At 36.8% G+C, this 17,029-nt stretch overlaps 1 protein-coding gene across 1 annotated transcript in view; it reads right to left on the reverse strand.

Annotated features, from left to right (window-relative positions):
* The window catches only part of ADGRV1 (adhesion G protein-coupled receptor V1), a 597,511-nt gene that overhangs the window by 478,435 nt on the left and 102,047 nt on the right, over window positions 1-17,029 (reverse strand). Inside the window, exons 22-28 of the mRNA XM_032156840.2 lie at window positions 12,150-12,326; window positions 10,638-10,818; window positions 9,343-9,545; window positions 8,561-8,690; window positions 5,145-5,225; window positions 3,306-3,445; window positions 570-1,179 (exon numbers count right to left, since the gene is read on the reverse strand). Of these exons, the coding sequence (XP_032012731.1) occupies window positions 570-1,179; window positions 3,306-3,445; window positions 5,145-5,225; window positions 8,561-8,690; window positions 9,343-9,545; window positions 10,638-10,818; window positions 12,150-12,326 (1,522 nt within the window). The remainder of the gene's footprint in view (window positions 1-569; window positions 1,180-3,305; window positions 3,446-5,144; window positions 5,226-8,560; window positions 8,691-9,342; window positions 9,546-10,637; window positions 10,819-12,149; window positions 12,327-17,029) is intronic.

The raw sequence follows: 17,029 nt of genomic DNA on the forward strand, positions 1-17,029 counted from the left end.
GTGATAGTATTAAGAGGTGGAGCCTTTGAAGGTGATTAGGTTAAGGAGGTGAGACCCTTGTAAATGGGGTTAGTGCCCATGTAAAAGAGGCCTGAGAGAGACAGAGACCCCTCAACCCTCCACAAGACCCAGGAAGCAGACCCTCACCAGACACTGAATCTGCTGGCATCTTAATCATGGCACTTCCCAGCCTCCAGAACTATAAGGAAAAATTTCTGTTGTTTCTAAGCCACCCAGTTTATGGCAGTTTGTTACAGCAACCCCAGTGGACGAATCCACTCATCCAGAAATCAGAGTCAGCCTCAAGACTACGTCAACCCTGTTATAATAGTGTGTGCTAGATAATTTTAAAGTTCTCATCTTACTTTCTACTGGCTTTTAAAACATAATTTCTAAGAAAAAAATGTGTCTGGCTTCCAGTTACCTTACAGGTAAACTGTTGTAAGAGGACACTTTCAAAGTTAGAGTTTACTATTTTTTATAGAATTCTATATTAAATAAAATTTAAAACTGATTGTTTCAGGATTCTGATAGCTAATAATAATAATAACACACTAAGGGATACTTACTTGAACGACTCTGTACTTTCGCTATTAAAGTAGAGTTGAGTAGTTCGATAAAGACGGATTCGGACCTTTCTGGCTCATCATCATCCAAAATTGAAATAGCTATTGTTGCCTCACTCTGATTAGCTCCAAAAAGAGCAAATCCAGAAGCTGGTATATAGTCTCTTCCTTGAGTTGCTCTCGCTAAATTAGGTGGAAAATAAGGTGGTTTTTCCATATCATCTAGTGTTGCATATGAGACAAGGACTTTTCCCATGAGGCCTTTCAACCTTATTATTGATAATGTGATGTTCTGGGTTGCTTCCTCAACTTTAACAGGTCTGTTTTTCTCAGAAAAAATGAATACCCCATATGGATCATCACTAGCCAAAACTGTTAATGTGGCATTAGTATGAGCTCCCAAAGAACCACTGGAAATACTGAGGATTGACACAGAGAATGCCTTATCCAGTTCTGGGTCTTCATCAGGCAATATCTCCACAGTGATATTGGCGCTCGTCTGCCCAATCTCAAATGTGATGTTGCCAGAGGTGAAGGCGAGATCACCATCAGGATCAGAGTCTATGTTCCAATGCAAAGTCACTGGAGACAGAGTTCCATGATGTCTTATAACCTACAAAATATTTAATATTAAGATCTATTAAAAGAGAGATTAAAGCCAGTTACTTAGAGGCTTATAAATACATTAATGATAGCAGCACAATTTTATTTTATATAAGTTCTTCTCCAGACTACAAGACTGCTGCAGGCAGGAGTCATATACTATCCATCTTTGAAGGCCCACAGAGAGTCTTACAAATAGAGGATATTTAAAAGGTGACTATCCCAAGTGCAGTGGCACATGCCTGTAGTCCCAGTTATTCAGGAGACTGAGACAGAAAGGTCCCTGGAGCCCAGGACTTCGAGGCTGCAGTCAGCTATGATGGTGCCACTGCACTCCAGCCCGGGCAACACAGCAAGACTCTATCTCTTAAAAGAAATAAATAAAAAACAATTGAAATAATAAAAATTTCAAAGGTGATTGTTGCATGAAACTATAAATTGATTAAAAAAACGTGGCTCCTATTTAAATTATAACTGTCTTTTGTGTATCTTTTATTTTATCCCAATAAATCAAATGTGATTAACAATGTATTACATTCAGGTACACCCAGAAAAGTTTTCACAATCACTACAAAAATGGTATATATTTCATTGCAAGGAATGTATAAATGGTGTTTTTCTGAAAAGTGAGCTGTAAAACTCATTTTAAAACAAATCACATTTACTTTTATCTTCAATATATTATGTAAACAAACTCATCAAAAAACATATTTGACCCAAAGTATAAGAAAACACATTTAAGAAGGAAGATATGCTTTTGTCAATAATATGTTAAGAATGAAAAGCTTAAAAATTTCTCCAAGTAAATCCCAACTAACAGTAATTTTTATTTATTCTTGAAATATGATGGTTACATCAAAATAAAATTTAGAGACAGTAATTTTATAAAAGTTGATCCTTTCCCTTAATGCTTTTTTTATCTTTCCTGAGTCATTAGTTATCCTTTCTAAGGTTGTTGAATTTATCGCACAATAGTTTATTGAAAATCTGCCATAATAGTACAGAAGGATATGTTTGAGTGATATTTCTTCATTATTCGTATGGAAGCTGAGCAAGTAGCTAGCTCCTGTGAGTCACTGAACAATGAATCCTTCTTAAGTTCTACTGGAACAAAGCAGAGTAGGCACACAAACACACACACACATCATATAGAGTTATTATTATTGCTAGTTCACCCATGTTTTAGATTTTCTTTCCTTATGGCAGAGAGACAGGATAGGATTGCACTTCACCCACTGACATTAGGCACAGCTGGGAGACCTGCTTTGACCAAGGAAGTTAAGTAGAAATGACGTAAATCACTTCCAGAAAGAAGCTAAAAGAGCTGGTATGCCGTTCTTCACATCCACATTTCCCTCCACCAAGAAGATAAAAGCACCTGCTGAGATATAGCCTTGGTGCCTAAAGTGACTAAAAATCAGAGCCCCTTGCTAACTTAAGTTGGACATATACATACTATGAATGAAAAACAAATCTTTTCCAGCACTTTGAGAGGCCAAGGCAGGTGGATCACCTGAGGTTGGGAGTTTGAGACCAGCCTGACCACCATGGAGAAACCCTGTCTCTACTAAAAACACAAAATTAGCCAGAGGTGGTGGTGCATGCCTGTAATCCCAGCTACTTGGGAGGCTGAGGCAGGAGAATCGCTTGAACCCAGGAGGCGGAGGTTGTGGTGAGCTGAGATCACACCATTGCACTCCACTGGGCAAAAAGAGCGAAACTCCATCTCGAAAAAAGAAAGGAAGGAAGGAAGGAAGGGAGGGAGGGAGGGAAGAAGGAAAGGAGGAAGGCAATTCTTTGTTGTACCAGCCACTGATATTTTAGAGATGTTTGTTACCACAGCCTATCTGAACAAACACAAAAATCTATGTAAGATAAATACTTGTAGTGCAGCTCCATTATATTCCTTAAAGGGTCAAGGATCCTCAGAATTAAACAATGACTCCATGTGCAATACTAAAGACAAAAATAAATGCCAAATGACTGTTCGATCACCAATTTGTATCGTCTGTGCCAATAGGCTCATTCCCCTCGGCCTACACAAAAAAAGGAAAGCATAAAACACACTTTCATAGCACAGTACAGTTTTTAAAACAACAGAAAGTGTCTAGGAATGAAGGAAGAAAAGGTACTCACATTTAATATAACAGTGCTATACCCATCTTCTGGTTCAGTTCCACTGACAAAGAGTGACTCAGGGCTAAACTCAAATACGCCATGAGCGTGGTCAGAGGCTGCAATTGTCACTAGAATTTGGGAAGCCACTCCTAGACTGGCTGCATGAACAAGTTCCAACAAATAGAAAAAAAAAAATGTTAATCAGTAATTTACAGACCAAAGGAAAAGCCAAGGAACAACTTTTTGAAAAGAGTCCTTCCATTCATTGAGTACATTCTAATTTGTTTTAGAAAGGAAGGCAGACACAAATGGGTGCCAAACATATTCATGCTTTTATGACCTTTCTCTACTTTGGCACCAACGTGATGTACAAGTGCTGCGTAAGCACTTGGAGATGAATAAGGAAAACTTGTTTTTCTTTTTCTTCTCTATGAAAGAGAACATTCTTCCACACAGAGTATATGAGGAAGGTCTCCCACGACCTTTCTGACCTCAAAAGAACTTGAGCCAAAATGACTCTTACCTTCATGAAATAATAAGTAGTTTCCCTATGATTTTAGTCATTCTGGCTGAACAGATTCTTGGTTTCCAATATGCATGAATTCTAGGCCTATTTTTTCATCATGTGATGATACTATAAATCTATCTCTCCTGATCCTAAATAGTCCCATTCTGTAGCTAAAAAGATGCCATGATCTAAAGCAGCATTTAAGTTTTTCCTAAAAAGTATGTTCAAATTTTATGTTGCATTAATGTCTGCAGACTAGAAAATGAACAATTCTAAAAGTAATAGAGTAATTAACTACAGAGGTTGCATTAGGCATTGATGGAAGTTAGGAATGAAGGCGGTGAAATCATGAGTTCCAGCACTAAAATATAAAACCTGACATTGTGAAAAAAGAAGGATTTGAGGATTAGAAAACACACTTCTTCAAGAAAAAAATATTCTAAGTATGCTTTTCATATATGAAAAAATATTTGAGGTAAAAAGCTGAATCATGTTTGTATATAAATCTACTTCAAAAGGCATCCTCTTTTCAATATCACCTTTATTAATTGCCAACTATCCTTCCATTTATTTTCTTCCTTATTTATTTTTCCCATTTGTTTCTTTCTTTTTTTTTTTTTCTTTGAGACAGAGTCTTGCTCAGTCACGCAGTCTGGAGTGCAGTGACACAATCTTGGTTCACTCGACCTCCGCCTCCTGGGTTCAAGAGCCTCCTGGGCTCTTGCCTCAGCCTCCCGAATAGCTAGTATTACAGGCACATGCCACCACGCCTGGCTAATTTTTGTATCTTTAGTAGAAATGGGGTTTTACTATGTTGGTCAGGCTGGTCTCGAACTCCTGAGCTGAGGTGATCAGCCCGCCTCAGCCTCCCAAAATGCTGGGATTACTCCCCATTTGTTCTGATTACATTTTACATATAAGGATTCATAGTTCTTTTGGTACGGAGAAGTACGTGTGATGTATTTAAAATGAAAATATAAATTTTCTATTGACCTCTTTTTAGGTATTTGAAGCTATGTAAAACGTTTCCAAACAATCATTTTTATAAATGACATTCAAGTGAAATTTCTATCACAATTAGAATCAGGAAACAACATTAGGTTCATATAGGAAGGAGAGTCTGGGTTTTGGAAGCAGACAGGGATGTGATTCTGACTTGATCCCTTTCTAGCTGGGTGACTACAACATGAAGGAAATCATCCTTCATAAAGTTTCTGTGACAGTTAATGAGATAAAATATGTAAAGGACCTACACATAATAGGTGTTAATAAGTGGTTAGTATTGTCTCTAAAATGAGAAGTTAAAATAAAAACATATAATAGTAAAGGACCTTAGAAAAACTGCTTACCACGTTTGTGAATAGTTGGAAGGAAGAATTCCATGTCCCCATCACCACTACCACTTCCATCAACCCTAAAGAGTTCAGCTACTTCACAAGGAGACACAGAGACACAACCCACACAACACACATTGACATAATGAGAAAATTGAGAGATCTTAAAACATATCAAGCAAAGAGGAAAATGCAGTAATATTCACCCAATAACATGCATTCTTCCATAAGAAATGGATCATTTTAAATAGTAAAATTATAGCACCAGTCAAGCTATCAAATTATCAAAATTTCATTCACAGTTTCATGAAATACTCAATATCGATTGTAATTATTACTTCCCATTTCGCCAATCTAGTATTATTTTTAAATTTTCACTTTTTTACAGCAACATAAATTATTTTCTAATATCTTAGATATTTAAAATGTATTTATCTGATTATATAATCATACACTTAGGCCTAATATGCCTGTGATAATCACCTTACCATTCACAACAACCAGTTCAATATTGAGAAATGCATCTAGCCTTTCCTTCCATCCACACATTCAAATCCCCACCACATTTATTTACCATTCTCAAACTTGATCACCCTCTAGCCACTGGCATTGTGGAAAGAGTCCTAGACAAGCCACCTAAAAATTCTGCTTTCCTGGTTGTGAAAGATGCCAGCTGTAAAAATTTCAGCAAGTCACTAAACTTCTTGGTATCTCAGTTTCCTCACCTATGAAAGGTGCTGTCTTTTATTATAGAAATGTTGTTGGCTATGGTTTGAATGTGTTCCCCAAAGTTCACATGTTGGAAATTTAATCGCAAATGCAACCGTGTTGAGAATTGGGACCTTTATGGGGTGATCAGGTCATGACACCTCTGCCCTCATGAATAAATTAATGTTGTTATCCTGGGAGTGGGTTCACTATTGCAAGAATGGGTTTCTTGTAAAAGCAAGTTCAGCCCTCTCTTGCCCTCTCATATGCATTCTCTGACCATGTGGAGCCTTCCACTATGTTATGATGTATCTAGAATGCCCTAAAAGATGCAGCCCCCCAATCTTGGACTTTCCAGCCTCAAGAACCATGAGCCACGTAAACTTCTATTGCTTATAAATTGCCCAGTCTGTGGTATTCTGTTACAGCAGCACGAAATGGACTAAGAGTTGTAAAGATCAAATAAAATAATGGAAAATAAATAATATCATCAAAATATAAAATATAAAGTACTTTGGCAATAATAAAGAGAAAGTGGTTATACCTTCCCCTCTAATACATCTTGTACCCCAACCATTATTTTACCAAATGTTTGCAAACAAAGAAGATAGGAAGGGCAGTGATGATAGCAATAGAAAAAAAGGAGAGTAAAAATAGCAAAGCCACATCCATACATATATGCTTCTACCAATATCCTTGATTGACATGCTAGTGTAAGATCTGCCCTCTCTTCTCTTTTTGCCCTGTGTTTTTGCCTGTCAATAGGACAGGGATATACCAGACATGAGAATGTATGGCACCTAGAACCTGAAATCATCATACAGATCCAAAAGGCAAAATGGATTTGCAGCAAATATCTAGTACATGGCTTTGCTCCCACATTATCCAGAAGTCACAAAAAAGAAGTTCAACACCATATATACTTTGGCTAGCGTACGACATCTATTCAGGTTGTGGCTACCTTATGTAGAATCATCAGTTTCATCAGTTTTATAGTCAAAAAGCATGAAATGAGTCCTTGGCTCTCCAAAGAATTAAGCTCTACAAGCTACTTGACACGTTAGACAGTCCCTACATATAAGTCCAGGAGTAGAGGTCATTGTATAAATTCCTTTTCCTCCAATCCCAACCCACTGAGGGATAAATCAGATTCTCGGCCACTATTGCTTCCTATGAAACTGCAAGGTTGGTTTTCTAGTGAGTATTCAAGTCCAATTAATATAGAACAATGCATATTCTAGAGATATGGGGAGAAGTTTCTCAATAATATAACAAGTATCACTATAAGTGGTCATATGATCACAAGTATTATCATCTCAATAACATTTCATGTACAATTATTAATCAGTATTAGCTAATGGTCACTAACATTTTCTCTTTCTATTACATAAGGATTTTTAGCTTTAAGTGATACAAAGGGCAACTTTTCAAATATTTTATAGTAACCTTTTTAGTAATGCATATAGTGATTTGGAGATGCAAGGACTTGTCTCTGGAAGACAAGAAAAGCTGGTATTTTTATATGCCACCTACTAGACAGCACATTTCTACTGTTTTATGCATTCAACCAAGCTCAGCACTGTTTAACCATTTCCCTGCTCCCAAACACTGGCTTGGTCTCCTTGCTCTCACTCGAGATTTGGGAACACAGGAAAGAAAAATTTTTGCATATTTACCCAAAATACCTACTTTATACATAAAGACAATTTTCATATCTCAGTCCTACCAATTTTTCCTTTGGATGGCTTATGTACTATTGCTTTCATCAAAATAATAAATAATAATAATGAGGTAATGATACCAGGTTTTGTAATGAAAGGGACTGCCCTGCTAAACACCATATCATCTCTCAATTTCTTATACTTATAAAGGTAATTAACAATGCATATCGTATGTATTCCATAACACTCCCAGTAGCACCTGATAAACACATTAACACTTTTGCAAAGTATTCCATCTAACTGGGATACATATTATCAATAGCCTCACTTAGCACAGATGAGTTTTGTCATGAAATAAGTTTGACTCCAATAACCCTTGATAATCAGAGCTTTCTGAATAGCAGAATTGAAGTTAAGGTATTGTTGACTTCTTTTATTAATAATCAGCTCATTATAGATCATCCAAAAGGACCAGATTTTACAGCGTTATATCTGCAGATAGATCTAGCAGAGCCACAGCAAAAAACGGAAAAGAGAGAGGTGACCTTAGGGGAACCTACCATGAATGAAAACTGTAATTTGGTGACTTAGTACACTTATACTTTTCATTTTAAAAGCACGTCTCTTCTAGAAAAATATCAGTGGGTAATAATAAGTGGGAAAAATAGCAAAAACAGGCTGTCCATATAATAAACAGAGATATTATTCAGAATTAACCAAACCTCATAGCAAAAGCATATCAATGTGAAACTATGAGTTGAATATTAATTTATAAAACTAATTCTAAAAGTTTATGTAAAGAGGAAAATTTTCTTTTTACCAAGAAAGGGATTATCAATCTAAAATGATTGATATAGATTATATTACCACATATATTATGGTATATATTATCATATATCTTAAGCAATTATCAACTTTCAGGCTTCTCTCTTCAAAAACTAATAATTTATTCATTTATTTAAGTAAGATTAGTTCAAAGGAACATACTTCCCTAAAGGAATCTACTTTCATCAGCATGAGTAGACAAGCAAATATTTAATATTTTTGAATCACCAGCCTTACCTCCTCCTTCCAAGTTTAACAACTCAACTTTAAAAGATTTTTCCAGTTCAGGAATAGAATTATCAGTGATGTTTATGGAAATGTATTTATATCTTTCTCCTGGTTGAAATTCTAATGTGCCAGCAACATTCTGAAATATAAAAGATTGATCCATTAGGTTATAATCATTCTGTATACGAATAGATTACAATCATTCTGTATACGAATTTGTAAAATCAGAATGTTTGTTATATCCCAAATTATTATAAATACTAAGAAGACAAGGAAAATACAAAATTGAAAACACTTCAGTGTGTATGAATAGTGTTCAATGTAAATTCTAAGTAAATATTCTCCAGTTAATTAGATAAAGTAGATTATTTCTTTTTTCTTCCTTTCTTTTCTTTTTTTATTTTTCTTTTTTTCTTTTTTTATTTTAGAGACAGAGTCACACAATGTCACCACCTCTGGAGTGCAGTGGTGGGATCATAGCTCACTATAGCCTTGAACTCGTAGGCTCAAGCAATCCTCCTACCTCAGCCTCCAGAGTAGCTGGGATGACAGGTGTGCACCACCACACCCAGCTAATTTTTTTTCTTTTATTGTAGAGAAAGTGACTTGCTACGTTGTCCACACTGGTCAACAACTCTTGGCCTCAAGCAATTCTCTCACCTCGGCCTCCCAAAGCACTAGGATTACAGGCGTGGTCACTATGTTCCAGGTACAGTGTATATCCCTTCCAGAGAAGGATTATGTCTGTTTTACAAGGGCAAATACAACTTCAAAAGGACTGAGTGAATTACCTGGTAATCCTCAGGACTGAATGCTGTCAAGGACACTGTTCTAAATTCCGCAGTCACCCTTCCCAGAAGTCCCTGTGCACGGATGACCAATAACCTGATCTCTCCATCTTCCTCCTCCACAGTGATATGTGGAACGCTGCTTGCAGGCAGGGTCATTGCGTCCTCAGGCTGAGGAGGCAGCCCTGTGGAGAACTGCAGCAAGCCTAGTGGAGACAAAGGGGCCAGGGCATTCTCCCAACGAACTGTACAAGAATTTCTTATTCAATTAAAGTGATCTTACACAATTATTTTGATCACCAGGCCAAAATTCTGAGGGCCTTTATTTAGAAAATATTTTAGCAAAGATTTAACTAACATGCTTTTGACACAGAATATGTTCATAAGCTTTCAGAATAATGAAAGTTAAATTGTTAATATTCCATGTCTTTACTCAAAGAAAGCTTTTCTTCCCACAGCAGCATCAACAGCAGGAACACTGATACAATTTTAAAATATATATTTTCTAACTTTTACTCATTTTTTTTAGAATCTCCAGAAATCATTCTAGAACATATAGTAGAACAGGTTAAATGGCACTTTAAAGGAGTTGCAACACTTAAAAACAAACAAATCAACAAACAAACAAAACCTAACTATGAAAACTAAAGGTGAAGAGCCTCTCAAGATTTCTACCCAACCCTTTTAACAGATGTTCTTGATTCATTCCCATAGAAGAAATATTATTTTTCAATACAGAAAACATTCTTAATTTACTAGGACAGACATCTGTGATAGTTCCCCAATCGAGGAAATTGTCACTATTAAGCATAAGACAAAAAGAAATTAATATAGAGTGACAGCTTCACTTCTTGAAGCTTAATAAAATGTAAATTACAAAGTATTTCAATTACTTAGGTGTTAACAAATCACCATAGGATAATTATTAAATTAAAGAAATTTGATAGCTATGAACAGAAATACTTTGTTCCATTTTAAATAATCCTGCAAAAACTTTTCAAAATATATTATTGAAGTTTGGAAACTGATCTTTATATTTTCTCTCATAAACAATGTCTCTCAGAACAGTAGCACACAAGTTAAAGAGTTTAGAAATTAGGAGGTCTGAAGGCATTCTACTTCCATCATTTGCAAAAAGTGCCTTAAGAAGTTCTTTTTTTTTTATTATTATACTTTAGGTTTTAGGGTACATGTGCACAATGTGCAGGTTTGTTACATATGTATCCATGTGCCATTTCTTAACAAAACTAAGTACACCCAGAGAAGAGAGGATTTTTCTTGCAAAAGGAGCAGGTTACCATATGGATGATCACTAGCTTTGATGGTGATATCAGTCGTTTCCTTTTCAGGATCTATGCTTGCACCACTGGTAGGAGTTGAGCCTAGCTTCCCATCTCCAGGAATTGCAGAAACCAATGTCACACGGAAATATTCACTAAGTTCAGGAATATCATCATCAAGAACATATATATTCAGAACCTATAAATATAAATATCCAGAGGCACTAAGCAATGAGGCATTTAGAAATTACTTACCAGAAGAAAATTCAAAAGGCAACTAAATTATATTTAAATGAAGTTACCACTTAAGACTTATTTCTGCATACATTAAAACATTAAAACATTGTATGTGTGTGTGCATATGTGTGTATACAGACATATAAAGAGAAAGAGAAGTCTGAATAGATTAATTCCTTAAAAATAATGGATGCTGCTATAGTCTGAATGTCTTGTCCTCCTGTCCCCCAAATTCCTATGTTAAAATCTAATCCCCAGAGTGGTGGTATTAAAAGATGGGGTTTTCGGGAGGTAATGAGGGCTTGAGGATAGAGCCCTCATGAATGGAATTAGTGTTGAGGGAGCTTGTTTGCCCCTTCCACCGTGAGGAGGGCATATTGAGAAGGCACCATATCTTTGAAGCACAGTAAGCCCTCACCAGACACACAATCTACAGGCACCCTGCTCTCAGACTTCCCAGCCTCCAAAACTGTGAGCAATAACTTTCTGTTGTTTATAAGTTACCTAGTCTAAGGTATGTTGTTATAGCAGTCCCAACAGATGAAGGCAGGTGCTGAGCAGCAGCATTTTCTGACAGTAGCCTATACATGCATCAGTATTACATCATATATGATATGTTGACTTATCAATATAATATCACATATTTTTTGTACCAAAGACCGTGGTATTACCAACATCAGGTAGAGACTTCCCAATTAAGAAACTGCATGTTCTATGATGAGATGTGATAAGATAAGAAGCAAGGGCAATGTACCTGTGGCTAGTGTCTGCCTAAGGAGAGCCTGACATGCTCAGGAACAGTATTTTAGAAAGTAGATTCATAATGGGCCTTATGAATCCAGCACAAGCAATTAATCCAAAAAAAGTTATAAAAGGAATAGGAACAACTGAGCTATGCTCTACAAAATTTAGTTCAAAATTTAAAGTGAAAAAACAATTTCTCCTTTCTTATTAATTAAACAAACATGTTTTGACATATGCAGTATGCTGAGGTTAGACATGGCCCCAGTCCCGATCTATCATAGGAGACAGATCCATAGGAAATCACTTAAAATCCAATGCGAAAATGTCATGATAAAGTTCTGTACAAAATAAAGTGATGAAGAAACTAACTCTACCTGGTAAAGGTTTTACAGCAGACATGTTTGAAGCAAATTCTAATGTATCAGTTACAGTTGTAAATAATAATGGGAAGCAACACTTCAAACAAAAGCTGCAAAGAAATTACAGAACAAACATTTCAGGAAAAGCTTTCCAGGAGGCTTTCAAAGGAACAAAAAAGGTAGGGTTTACCTCTGATCTCTGCCAAGGAAGGAATGTAATAGTTCCACTGGCATTAGCAAAGTCATCAACAAGGTAATTAATGCTATCAGTTTCAATCTGTGAAATGGTGTAAAAAACATGCACATAATCCAGAGCTCCTCTGGTTCTCTCAACCACACAAGAAATGGTTGATCCCTCCTCTGCAATCTGAAATTGAATGTAAATTATTAATAGGTGCATAGAAATTCAAATCAGTGACAAAATTACAATGCTTTCATGAAATCCTTTTACCATAAACTTAATTCTACAACTTTCTACCTCTCTAAAAGGGACTAACGAGGCCTCTGCATTCCCCCAGATAAACTTTGACTGCTAAGAAATATTTGCAATCATTCATTTTCTCCCATTCCTTTATAGAGATAAATAAAGCAAAAAGAATTATAATGTCTTAACTGCACAAGTAATTCATTCATGGATACCTCCTGTGTTCCAACCACTGTGCCATATGCTATGGTTGCAAAATAGTTATTAATGCATAGTCCCTTCTCTGGATAAGTATAATTCCAAAGAGAAAGACAAACTTGCAATTTTATAATGGGCTCAACGCAGACAGATCGAATGGGGTGGGAGTTAGGGGTAGAGGGTGGAACATGATATCAGAGAGAACTTTCTAGGCACAGACATAAGAAGCAATATAGTATATTTGGTGGTATCATTTTGGCGGGGGGGGCATGAAGTGCCAAATGGGGAGAGCCTTGAGAGATGCCTAGTGTGGGAACAACAGTCAGATCAAAGAGGGTATCTTATGCCATGCTTAATATATTTGTTGGTGTTTTTATCATATAAACCTAGAGGTATTTTTTTCAAGTGGAAAATTTTTTATCTAAACACTTTAAGATAATACTTAAAAACTCTATGGTGGAAGCAGTTGGAATATCATTTAGAGTAAGGCCTTCCTACTGTCAAATCCTCAGTCTCTCAATTCAATTTTATTTTTAGTTAGCAAATATATAGTTTGGAGAAAAAAGAACCAAAAATGAATACAGATAAAAATACAAGTTTTAATATATAGAATGCCATTCTGTATTTTTCATATGAACCATAAGCATCTCTGATCAGCATAAGATAGAGTCATTTTGGTGCTGACATTTTGGAGAGGACAGATTTGGGATTTGTCTACAAACCGACAATAGTCGAAAGTTATCAGTGAGTGTGGAGTCACCAAGAGATGTTCCAGCAAATCCTCTGAGTTTCACTGAGCAGCAGCAACCTGGGTGTTCTCATGGTAAAGAGGATCGAGTACACCTGGGGCAACATTCTAACTCTTTTATTTGCCTGCTGGTCCATGGGCATGAGAGGCCCAAAACAACCAGGTGATAGGTCAGGGGTGCCCTCAGTTGTCTCCTAGCAGGCACAATCTTCCCCCAGCCCCACTGCCAGAACCAGAACTTTTAATCCAGTGGAGTCTAAAGTGGGAAACAAATTCAGGCAGTAGGTCACTAAAAGTAGCAGAGACAGAGGTCAGTCAAACTTCTACCTCCTGCTTCCTGAGCCTCTGTATTCTAGTTATTGGGGACACATAAACAGATACCAGCCATTGAATGCACATACTGCATCCTGGAGGACAATACTTCAACCTTCTAAGAAGCTGTCCTTAAGCCAGCACCGTGCCTGTCTTCAACAGGCCATTCAATTGTATGAGGCCAGCTACTTCAGGTGACGTGGTATATGGTGAGGCCAGTGAATCAGTCCTATCGCTACGTACCCATTGCTACACCTTCATATTAGTCCCTTTGAGGCCGTGTGATGCAGGTCTCCATGTGGTTAAAGCTGGCATTCCTTATGCCTTCAGATGATGGTGCTTGTATTAGGATGTATTAGGAGGCTAAAGTAAATACATTAGCCAAAGTATTAATTCCAATAAGAATGAATTGCTGTTTCCTTTGGAGTGATAAAGTCTGGTTGAGATCAATGTACCAGTAAATGGTTTATTGAGAAGTACTTAGCTTTGGTCTCTGCTGCTTGCTGTTTGGACATTCAGCAACCACCAGCTGCTACATCAGCATCAGTCTTGGTAAGAGGGAGCTCATGCTGTCAAACCTATGCATAACCTCCATCCCTGCCATCATGCTGTTAATGGCACTGTGGTGACAAAGGAGAGTCTGGCCGATATGCAAGGGAGCCTCACTCTGATTTCACGGTTGTTGAGAACCTTTTGGGAAACACCCCCTCATACTCGAGTTGACTCCTGGCAATCTATTCACATGACTCCTCCCCAAACATCTTTGTCTCTAGTCCTGATTCTTCCAAGCCCCTGACCAATCAACTACACCATGAGCACTGCTCAGGGCTGAATGTAGTAGCTTCATACTTCAGGCCATTTCTCCATCCACAAAAGATAAATGGCTAAATGGACAGTTTACAACTCTGCCCTCTGACCTTCAGAAACACCTCTGATTAGGGCACTAGAGAGGCATCAGCCCACTTACAGCAAGTAGCAACATATGAAGCCCAGGCATCTGTGAAGCAGGCTTGACTTTCCTCCTGTATCAGTCAGTCACAGGTTTTGGGTAAGAATCAAAGGGCTTAAAATATGTCTAGTTTGAAGTGTCTATGAAATAAATATCCTAGAAATGCATCAAGTTGTAACTAAAGAAATGAGTCTGGCATTTTAGAGAAAAGATGAGATTGACATCATAAATTTGGAAGTTATCAATATGTATGTAAATGATATTTAAAGCCATATAAAATTGGTGGATAAATATATAATTATACGAATGGTATTTGAAAACCAGTTGTGACAACAGGGGGAGTGTAGATGGAGAGGAGAAGAGGACCAAGTACATTTAATTCTGCTATAACCCTTATTTTGAAATCATGAAATTGTTCCAATGCAATTGATAATATATTGGGGAACAATTTGAATACAGCCTCAACTTGCATTTGCTTATAAGTGCTATTTCATCCACAAGAAACTTGGTGAACACAGAAAATTGTACCCATGTGAAACAAGCCACATACCTCAAACAACTAACAGCTACTCAGTTCAACACCTGTGTTACTAGGCACACTTAACAACATCTAGTGTTATAATTTTCCTCCAATTTTAGATAATGCTCATTCTATCATTTCACAATAACACACAAGCTACAATCCTTCTGATGCCCACTTCTACAAGTAAACTTAAAGATTTTAAAGATAATATGCCATATGTATTGTTGTTTATAAGTATTAAATATTTAATATGTACAACATTTTTATCAGGTCTCTATTTTTTTTACGTGTCAACGACCAAGTTCTTGAGCAGTGTTTTCCTAACCCCATCTTTTCCATAAGTTCTGTGTTTCTCATTATGCATCTGGCATAGTGTGATGATTTTTAAGAATCCATCCATCATGTCATGGCAGAACTGACTGTCCTGAAGGTGGGGCACTCCAATCTTAAGACGTTGGACAGAAGAGGAGGATGCAGCTTGAGACCCAGGTGTCAATACAACATCAGATTTAATTTCCACTTAGGGATCTACATCAGGATTTTCATGCTAGCAGAATGATACATGAGCAAATGTGTGGTGGAAAGAGTATGGCTTTAAGGCCAAGCAGTCCTGAGCTTCCTCATTCTACCACTTACCAAGCATTCGCAGTGTCTTCTGAAAATGGGGATCATAACATCTCATGAGTTAAATTAATAAACCATTAATCTTAATATACAAATAGAAAATATTTTCCCTTTTCAGAAAGAGGCATGAGTTGAATAGATCCAAAGAGATACTAAGAAATGTATGATGGTTTCTTTTACAAACTTAAATTTTTATCAAGTCAGTAAGCATTACCACATAGCATTTAGGACTAAGATGAGGATTTTGTTTGCAAAAGTCACAGGGAAAAGTTACCTAACTATATTTTTATTTACTAAGACCTTCATCAAAACCTATAGCTTCCCGAATATTTTCAGTTTAAAAAAATCACTATTCATATCTAATAAAAGAATGGCCATCATTAAAAAATCAGGAAACAACAGGTGCTGGAGAGGATGTGGAGAAATAGGAACACTTTTACACTGTTGGTGGGACTGTAAACTAGTTCAACCATTGTGGAAGTCAGTGTGGCGATTCCTCAGGGATCTAGAACTAGAAATACCATTTGACCCAGCCATCCCATTACTGGGTATATACCCAAAGGACTATAAATCATGCTGCTATAAAGACACATGCACACGTATGTTTATTGCGGCACTATTCACAATAGCAAAGACTTGGAACCAACCCAAATGTCCAACAACAATAGACTGGATTAAGAAAATGTGGCACATATACACCATGGAATACTATGCAGCCATAAAAAATGATGAGTTCATGTCCTTTGTAGGGACATGGATGAAACTGGAAAACATCATTCTCAGTAAACTATCGCAAGGACAAAAAACCAAACACCGCATGTTCTCACTCATAGGTGGGAACTGAACAATGAGAACTCATGGACACAGGAAGGGGAACATCACACTCCGGGGACTGTTGTGGGGTTGGGGGAGGGGGGAGGGACAGCATTAGGAGATATACCTAATGCTAAATGACGAGTTAATGGGTGCAGGAAATCAACATGGCACATGGATACATATGTAACAAACCTGCACATTGTGCACATGTACCCTAAAACCTAAAGTATAATAAAAAAAAAGATAGAAATAAAATACTAAACAAAAAAAATAAATAAAGTAGAAGCCTCAATTTCAGAAAAAAAAAGAATGTACAGTTATATGCTATATATCAACATTTTATAGAAAATTTAATGAATATTTTGTTCAATAAAGTAAACTTTTTAAGTTATAAAGGAGCTTTAGAATGTCAAGAGTCCATTAAAAAAAACTACCAGGATTCTCAGTGCAAATCCACCTTTAATACTTCTGAATTT

Source organism: Hylobates moloch, unplaced genomic scaffold (assembly GCF_009828535.3).
Source record: "Hylobates moloch isolate HMO894 unplaced genomic scaffold, HMol_V3 SCAFFOLD_6, whole genome shotgun sequence".
NCBI lineage: Eukaryota > Metazoa > Chordata > Mammalia > Primates > Hylobatidae > Hylobates > Hylobates moloch.